At 39.3% G+C, this 8728-nt stretch overlaps 1 protein-coding gene across 1 annotated transcript in view; it reads left to right on the top strand.

The window, feature by feature from the left end:
- The window catches only part of LOC115941494 (DPY30 domain-containing protein 2), a 9754-nt gene extending 6410 nt beyond the window's left edge, over window positions 1–3344 (top strand). Inside the window, exon 6 of the mRNA XM_081823995.1 lies at window positions 2832–3344. Coding sequence (XP_081680121.1) covers window positions 2832–2966 — 135 coding nt within the window. The 3' untranslated portion in view covers window positions 2967–3344. The remainder of the gene's footprint in view (window positions 1–2831) is intronic.
- Window positions 3345–8728: the final 5384 nt, after the last annotated feature.

The raw sequence follows: 8728 nt of genomic DNA, 5'->3' as shown, positions 1-8728 counted from the left end.
GGGCGCCTGGGTGGCTCAGTCGGTTAAGCGACTGCCTTCGGCTCAGGTCATGATCCTGGAGTCCCGGGATCGAGTCCCGCATCGGGCTCCCTGCTCGGCGGGGAGTCTGCTTCTCCCTCTGACCCTCCTCCCTCTCGTGCTCTCTGTCTCTCATTCTCTCTCTCTCAAATAAATAAATAAAATCTTAAAAAAAAAAAAAAATCAGATTTTTAAAAACTCATAAGTCAGGAACTAATATATTTCCTTAGAAGATCCTTTGAACCCTTTTCAAAACTTATTCAGTATTTCAGAAACCAAATATGGTTATCAGTGCATAATTCAAGTATATTATTTTATTATCTACTATATACCGCAGTGTTTTAGTTACTGTGTGCTATTTATTTATGTATCAAGCCACAGATTGTGTCTTCTCTGTGATGCTGTAATACTGGCTGTAAATTATTACCTTCTTGTAGTTGGAAACAGCTGTGTGTTCATTAGCCTGACAAGCGTATCTTTTATCTCCCACGACTTTTGCCACCATCTTCTGAAAAGCACCTCGTGCCGATGTTGTGCTTTCTACAAAGCGCATGATACCAGACAGGGAATTGACTCAGGGGGCTTGATATCTGACATTTTTCCAACTATCACTATATCCTATGCATTAAAATCTTCAGTGCAGTTTCGTACAATTCACTAGCTTTTGCTAGTTTCCAAAGCCGCCTCTGACGAAGAGACATGAAACCACTTAGCTTATGTATACTCACGCTAATATGCTCGACTCTCCTCAATAATTCATACATTTATTTTCCAAGTCTGGATGTTTTATGGGTAAATTAAGTCAAAAGAAAGGTAGTTTCATACTACCATTTGTCACTAGTCTAAAGGAATTCTCACTCAGGAATAGTTCATTCTTTGAACAGGTGCCGGGAGACGATAAACGGGAGGTCATGACGCAGAAGTTGTCATCCCCTTGTTGCCCCTTCCTAACACCATGCTTCCCTGTTAACAGAAATATCAATATATATAAGTCAGGGAAAGACTTCCAAAACTCCACCCTGGTTTCATGATGCCTTTATTAAAGAAACCTTTGCTCACATTAATGTTTGGAATTGTCCCACTGAGTTGCACCCTGGAGGTTTTACACCCTGTAGCAATATTCCTTTGCAAGATTTAGATGAGTAAAAGGTATGCTGTTCTTTCGCCAAGTGTGAGACAAAGGCCATTGTCAGGGAAGTTGGGAATGAGAGCCAGCAGGATGCCTGGACTAAGAACAAATTCTCCCTTTTAAGAAAGAACTCATCCACAAAATGTGATTATGGAAGTTGATGCCCTTTGTTAGAAGGAAACAGAGAGGCCCAACAGGGATCTTAAAACAAACTTACCAGGGAGAGCTACTCTCATAGTGAAAATGGAAAGTACTGGGTAGAGGGCAGAGAAGTGAAGATCCCTCAAATCAGATGAGATTCTAAGTTTTCATTTCTCCTTGGCTGAAGGCAAATTGCAAACTGTTCCTTGCTCCTGGTCATTTTCAGATTTTGAGTCACTAGTGCTATGAAACCTGGTCTCAAATAGGCCCAGGATGGGTTGCATAAGATTTCAGCCAGCCTGCTGATGGGTTTTTATGCACATATGCAAAGCTTTGCAAAATTTCCCTTCATATCTTAAAACCATCATTGCTTGCATATACCTTAGAAAGCCTTTCAGTACCCCAGTGGATGTGTCAAAAAGAGGAGTAGAAACTGCTCTATGTGTGGTAGAAATCACATCCAATTATAGCACTCAAGAAGAGGAGATAACGTTTGAGTCAGACCTAGAAGAAAGCTAGCAAAAGTTGCCTTTGTATTGGTTTCTCTTTATTAAGCTGAGGCAGTTTTGAGTAACTCAGCCATGATTCTAGGTTTGAAAACAGTCCCTTTGTTTATAAAGATGTAGCCATACAAATTTTTATAAATACGTTTTTATGGGGTCAATACATAGATTTGCTGCATATAGTTAGAAGGGTCTTACAGATCACATGGACAAATATTTCACAGACCTCTCTGCAGTGCCCCACAGGATCCATTGTACATAGTATCCCCTGGACAGTGCACAAAATGGAAGTAGAAGTGGCTGGGAGAGCTTAAGCTCCAGAGATTCCTCCCTAACCAGGGACTGCAATCACATAGATGTAGACTATGGGATATCCTCTTATAGCTCACTGAGACCGAATTTATTTTTTCCATCTTTTTTCTCTGTTTTAGTTAGGATCATTTCTACTGATCTGCCTTCAAGTGTACTGACCTCTTCTCCTACAATGCCCAGCATGCTATTTAGGGAGTCAGTGAATTTTTTCATTTTAGATATTGTACTTTTCAATTCTATAATTTCTATCTGGTTTCTTTCTATAATTTCCATTTTCTCTGCTTATCTACCCTAACTTTTCACTCATTATGCCCATTTTTTCCTCCTTTAAATGTTTGAAAATATTTGTCATAGCTATTTTAAGTCCTTGTCTGCCGATTCCATGATCATTGTCATTTTGGGGTCTCTATTAAATACTTTTTTTCTAGAATATGTTTTGCATGTCTAGTAATTATTACTTGTGTGCCAAACATTGTAGATGATACTTTGTAGGGAATCTAGATTATGTAGCTTTCCTTTAGATGGTGTTGAGTTCTGTTCTGGCAGGCAGTAGAATTATTGGTGAATCATCTTGATCCTTAATCCTTGATTTGTTTTATACTTTGCTAGAGCAGATCTGTTACAATTTTGTTATTAGTCTTGGGCACAAAAATGGCAGTGTTGTGTTCTTGGCATACTGAGTGTGTTTCAGTCTCTGCTAATGACTTTTGCTTTTTTGTTTTGTTTAGCCACTTGTATCTCTAGCTAGTTCCACAAAGAAGACCGCATTCATACAAGAAAACACAAAACCCCTTGAGAAGGATGCCTTGAAGCAGGAATCTCTGCCAGGTACTTCCAATATGATTCCAGGAATGCCTCAGTAGATTCCTTCTCGAGAGTCTTCTGGCCAGACTGACTGCTATGTCGAAACTCCCCAGGAAATAAATTCCTAGGCTTTTCAGCATGAAATTGCTCCTCAAATGCATCCTGGCTCCAAATCTCCTTCTTAAGTTATCAAAAGGTGGATGATTCTCATGACGCTTCTCTCAAAGCTACAAACTGAGAAAATGGCCAGCTAGGGCCCTGACCTCAAGATGGTAACTATGTGAATTAAACCAAGATTGGAGGGGCTGTGGAAGGAGGTATCTTGGGGGACGGACTCTCCAGCCGAGGTTCTGTTCTGGTAGCTATGAAAATCCCTTAATCATGTAAGCATTTGAACTACTGACAGGATAAAATAAACTCATAAGGATTTCAAATAAGTAACCAAAAGACTTTTTCCTCTTGATTTATCTTTTTTTTTTTTTGTATTAGACAGTGAAAACACATCCATCTCATCATGTGTTCAAGTCTTGACTTTAGGTGAACTTTCCAGTCTGGCCTAGAGTGTTTACACATGTCCTAGAGTGTGCCTGCGTCACTGACAACAGGTATTTTAAAACAGCTCCGATGACAGTAAAGCTCAAAGGGAGGGTGTCATGGGAGGTGGCATTCGGGTCTGTCAGGAGCTCACACACTTGACTGCTAGGCTGTGTTGCCTCACGCTTACTGATAAAGGAAGTCTAATTCCCCTGTCCATGGACATTTTGCTCCAAGTCAATTACAGTCTTTTTCTTACCTCTTAGATGAAATAAAATCTTCAAAGAACTTTCAAATGATCATCGCTATCCAGAAGCATTTAAGCCCACTCATGCATATTTTATTGTCTTGATTATCAGCCAAAATTAACTGATGCTCTAAGCATTTGCGATCCCAAACAGGATACTTCAGAACTTCATCTTAGATCCTTCTGAGATGCTATTATAACCATGAAAGTCATAAAGTCCATAAATTAAAGTTTTTCCCAGTGACAGAATAACATCTTCTAGTAAAAATATTCTTTTGGGTAATTAGTACTGATTGATATCATTCTTATATTTCTGTATATTGTAAGTATTTTTCAAAAGGTGGAATAATATCCTATGGGGAAATAAATACCCCTTTTCTATCTTTGGAAAGAAAATAAGAAGGATGACTTTTGAAGAACAAATACAAAAGCTATGCTCTCACAACCAGATATGTTCAGAATATGAAAATGAAATAGCTCATATTAACCAACAATGTGGCTTTAAGAAGATGCTTGTCAACAAAGAAAAACTGGTGAATGATTTTCATGGTAGGATTAAAATTTATGATTTGTGTGAAGGTAGTTCAATGCTTGAGCCAACAACTCCTCAAGGAGGCTTACAGCTGAGTCATCTTTCATGTCTCATATTAGTAAAGGGAAAGTCCTCTTGGTCTTTCTGCTTTCATGTTTGAGTTCTGTTTGTCAAGAAGAAACTTATTCTGATGTCCTTCAGCAAAAGGCAAGTCCAAATGTCACAGAAAGAAGAAAATTTTAGGTAGCATTCCCAGAAAGCAGATCTTTGGAAGCCATGGTCAGAAGTCATGCTGGGACCAGATGGGGTTTCTTGGGTCTGCTGTCCTCTAGAGTCATGGTCAAAAGATACTCATCCAAAGAAATGATTATAAAAGGAAACAATTCTTTGGTTGCCATTGTCCAAAAGGATAACCTTCAGGAATAAAATGACAGGGTCCAAAGATATCACTGTCTGAAAATATCACACGTATAAGTAAGTTTAGGCAAAGTGAAATGGAATGATCAAAAATATCAATATCAAGAAATGTACGGTTCATAGATAGGGGTTGTTGGGGCAAAAATTACTCCATACGAGGCACTAGAAAAGAAAAATCCACATATAATGCCAAGAAGGTAGAAATTCATGAGAAATCATTGCCCCTAATGATGAAACCCATGACTATTTCAGCCAGACTGCAATCATTCCCCACCCCTCCCCTCAAAAAGTCACTCCTAGGAACATATTCCAGAACCAGAATGGGCCAGAATGAACTATCTCCAGATCATTTGTCTGGAGAAACTAACTACATGGATGCAAATAGCTGAGAAGAGACTTTGCAAGAATTATCACCAGGGGAGATAAATTCTACAGATGAGCCTGACCAAGGAAAAACCTTCATGAATAATGACCAATAGAAACCAGTTTTATGAGAAAAGATAGCCCAGGAAAAATTCCTCAATAGTCATCACTGTCATAATCAGTATGTAAAATCAGTGTTTATGGACTCCTCAAAAATCAGTTTCTGAATAAAGAGATTCTATGAATAAAATTAGCCAGAAAATAATTAGCCCGGGAGGGTCTCTTGGAGGCCTGAGATCCTTGGAGAAACATATTCAAGACAAGGCTCTTCAAAAAGTAGTGCATGTAGGGGTGCCTTGTTGGCTCAGTTGGTAGAGCATGCGACTCTTGATCTCAGGGTCATGAGTTCAAGCCCCATGTTGGACATGGAGCCTGCTTAAGAAAATTTTTTTAAAGTAGTGTGTGTGCGTGTGTGTGCGTGTGTGTGCATGTGTGTGTGTGTAGTTCATTTTTTTTAAAGAGACATGCTTGGGGCACATTCTTTAAGTGACATCAATGGATATCTCATCAGTGGGCAAATGTGACGGGGACCAGTTCCCCAAGCTTCTCCCTTGGGGAGGCTCTTATGTAGAAAAGATAATGACAAAGATATGATCTCTCACAAGTCTATTCAGGAGCAATTAAATCCAATTAACAGAAATCTGGAAGGAAATTCCCCCCAAAATTCTGGTCTGAAAGAAGAGTTCCCTTTAGGACATAATTACAGAGAAAATGGCATTAGAAAAAGAAGCTTCCACCAATAGGATTGGCCAGAAAAGAAGACATTCAGAAAATTCGTGCAGAAAAATAATGCCCAAAGATCAAGATGTTCAGAACAAAACCTCAAAAGAGGCCAGCTCTGAAGGATGGTTTGTTGAATCACTGAGAAATGACAAAACTAAGTAAATCTTGAAATCAGGAGGAATTAAACCAATGCATATAAGGGCAAGCCCCTGGGCAGAGTTTCTTGGGATTACTCTTCAGGAACAACAGGTTTACCTGTTGTTCTGTAGGACAAGAGGTTCTGCAGGACAATATCCCAGAGAACATGACTTTAAACAAATTAGTGTCCATCTCCAGATCCCTTCAAAACAAAATATCAAAAGAATTACCGTTGTCATGGGTAAAGCAACTAAGTAAAAAAACCTAAATAAAGAACAACTTTCTCAGCAAATGTCACCACGAATAGTAATATATAAGTCTGATCAAATAATGCCATCTGGAGATTAAAAGTTTCAGGTATAAGATTAGTCAGGATAAAAATTTTCCAAGTGATTCTTTAGAAGAGGAGCAAGTAATGAATACTTTGAGCCAGGGCAATTCTCCCCAGCATATGCTGTCAGCAAATCTATGGAGAGGATCCAACTCAGTGAAGTTCACTGGCAAACATTAACCAAAGGAAAAAAATCTTTAGAGAAAGATAGCCAAGACAAATGTCTTAGGAATCGGGAGTAGTTTGGAGGAAGGCTGACCTGCCACTGATCTTACAATACCATCTGCCTGGGCCCATCAGGAGGAAGTGCTCAGCATTGTCTCTCCCATGGAAATTACCTCTCCCGAAAAAAGTTCCAGGGCATGTATTCCCACAGATGTCATCTTGTAGTGCAAACTCCATAGTCAGTGTTACCCAAGCTAAAGCTTTAGTGGAAGGTCTTCCTCAGTATTCTATGACCCCTTCCTATATGGCCATGAAGGCATGAAGTTTTTCTCCACTTCAAGTTTAATTTGTTTACCTTTCGTCCTTCAAAGACAATCTTTTCAAGAGTTTTCACAAGATCTACAATTGCCAATTTATGGAAACAGCCCAATTCTCCACTGACTGATGAAAGGCTAAAGAAGATGTGATATGCACACACAATGGAATATTACTCAGCCGTAGAAAAAGAATGAAATCTTGCCATTTGCGACAACATGGATGGAGCTAGAGAGTATTATGCTAAGGAAAATAAGTCAGTCAGAGAAAAACAAATACCATATGATTTCACTCATATGTGGAATTTAGAAACATTACAAACATGCAAAAGGAAAAAAAGAAAGAGAAAGAGAGAGAGAGAGAGACCAAGAAACACTCTTAACTACAGAGAACAAACTGTTGGTTATCAGAGGGGAGGTGCGTGAGGGATGGTGAAATAGGTGATGGGGATTAAGGAGGACACTTGCTATGATGAGCACTGGGTGATGTATGGAAATATTGAATCACTACATTGTACACCTAAAACTAATATTACACTGTATGTTAACTAACTGGAACTTAAGTAAAAACTTTTTTAAAAGTTTTCACAAGAGAGAACTCCAGACTCAGATTAACAAAGACGATACATCTCAGCAAACAAAATCGAAAGTCATGGTGCCATAGAATGAGGTCAGTCAGAAGGAAGCACCCAAAGAATGACTCCTAAAGACTTCCCTTTAGAAAGAGACGAAGTTCCCAAAGTGTTACAGCCTTCAGAAACAAGTCAGCAGCTGAGCGGGGATGTTACCGAATTGCTTCTCCAGCAGAAGTAGATAGATGTTGGAGGTAAGGCCAGGGAACAGACACCACTGAGAAGAGATGAAAGAACCCAGCCACACTTCACGAGGAAGTTTCATCATGAGAGATAAGTTCCTTGGAGGCTGTTAATCAAAACCGAATTGCTCCTCATATCCCCCTACTCTGCTTCAAATACCTTCTCAAAAGTGGTTATTTTATAGGTAGCTATAACTTTCTACTGTGCTTAAGTGATATTCCTTAGACATGAAGAATAATGGTGAAGGGCGCCTGGCTGGCTCAGTTGGTAGAGCATCGACTCTTTATCCCAAGGTCGTGAGTTCAAGCCCCACGTTGGGCGTGGAGCCTACTTAAAAAAAGAAAAAAGAAAGAAAGAAAAGAAAAAATAATAATGGTGAAATCATCTAAGAAACTTTCTTAATAGATTATCAATAAGAAGTGTAACAAAATATCAGGCCTAAAGGTGCATCAGATACTTCAGAAACTCCAGAAGAAAAAGTAAATGACTATAATGGGTACCTAATGAAGAAATGAGAGGCATGTAGGCCCTTAGCTCAATGAGGATTGGAGACAAAACAAAACAAAAAAAGAATTGATAATGAGGTTGGTCAATTTCTACTTGATTTTCCCCTCAAGTAATTTGGTTTGTTTTTTTTTAAAGAATTTATTTATTTATTTATTTGACAGAGAGACACAGTGAGAGAGGGAACACAAGTAGGGGGAGTGGGGAGAGGGAGAAGCAGGCTTCCCACCGAGCAGGGAGCCTGACACGTGGTTTGATCCCAAGACCCCGGGATCATGACCTGAGCTGAAGGCAGACGCTTAACAACTGAGCCACCCAGGTGCCCCAAGTAATTTGTTTTTTAATTGGAAAGAAGCATAACAATGATTAAGAGTAAGAATTTTGGGTTCAGCAAGATCTGCTTACAAATCCAAGCCCCGGCACTTATTAGCCACATGGCTGTAAGCAAGTTGCTTACCTCTCTGTGCCCTAGATGCCTGCCTCCCCTAAAATTAACACACTTGTAGGATTTCCCATGTAAGATTGTTTTGGGCTTTCCATGAGGTAACATGTATAAGTGCTCAATAAACAGAAGCTACTTGTCATGTTTTCCCAGCTCAATATGGCCTCTGAAAACTATTCACTAAGAGTGATTATTTTAGTGACCATATTTTAGTGACCTTATTCTGCTTATTAGTT

This window comes from Leptonychotes weddellii, chromosome 6 (genome assembly GCF_054177405.1).
Source record: "Leptonychotes weddellii isolate Sample4059 chromosome 6, ASM5417740v2, whole genome shotgun sequence".
Classification (NCBI taxonomy): domain Eukaryota; kingdom Metazoa; phylum Chordata; class Mammalia; order Carnivora; family Phocidae; genus Leptonychotes; species Leptonychotes weddellii.
Note: the sequence above shows the minus strand (reverse complement) of the source record. Positions and strands in the feature narration are given on the sequence as shown.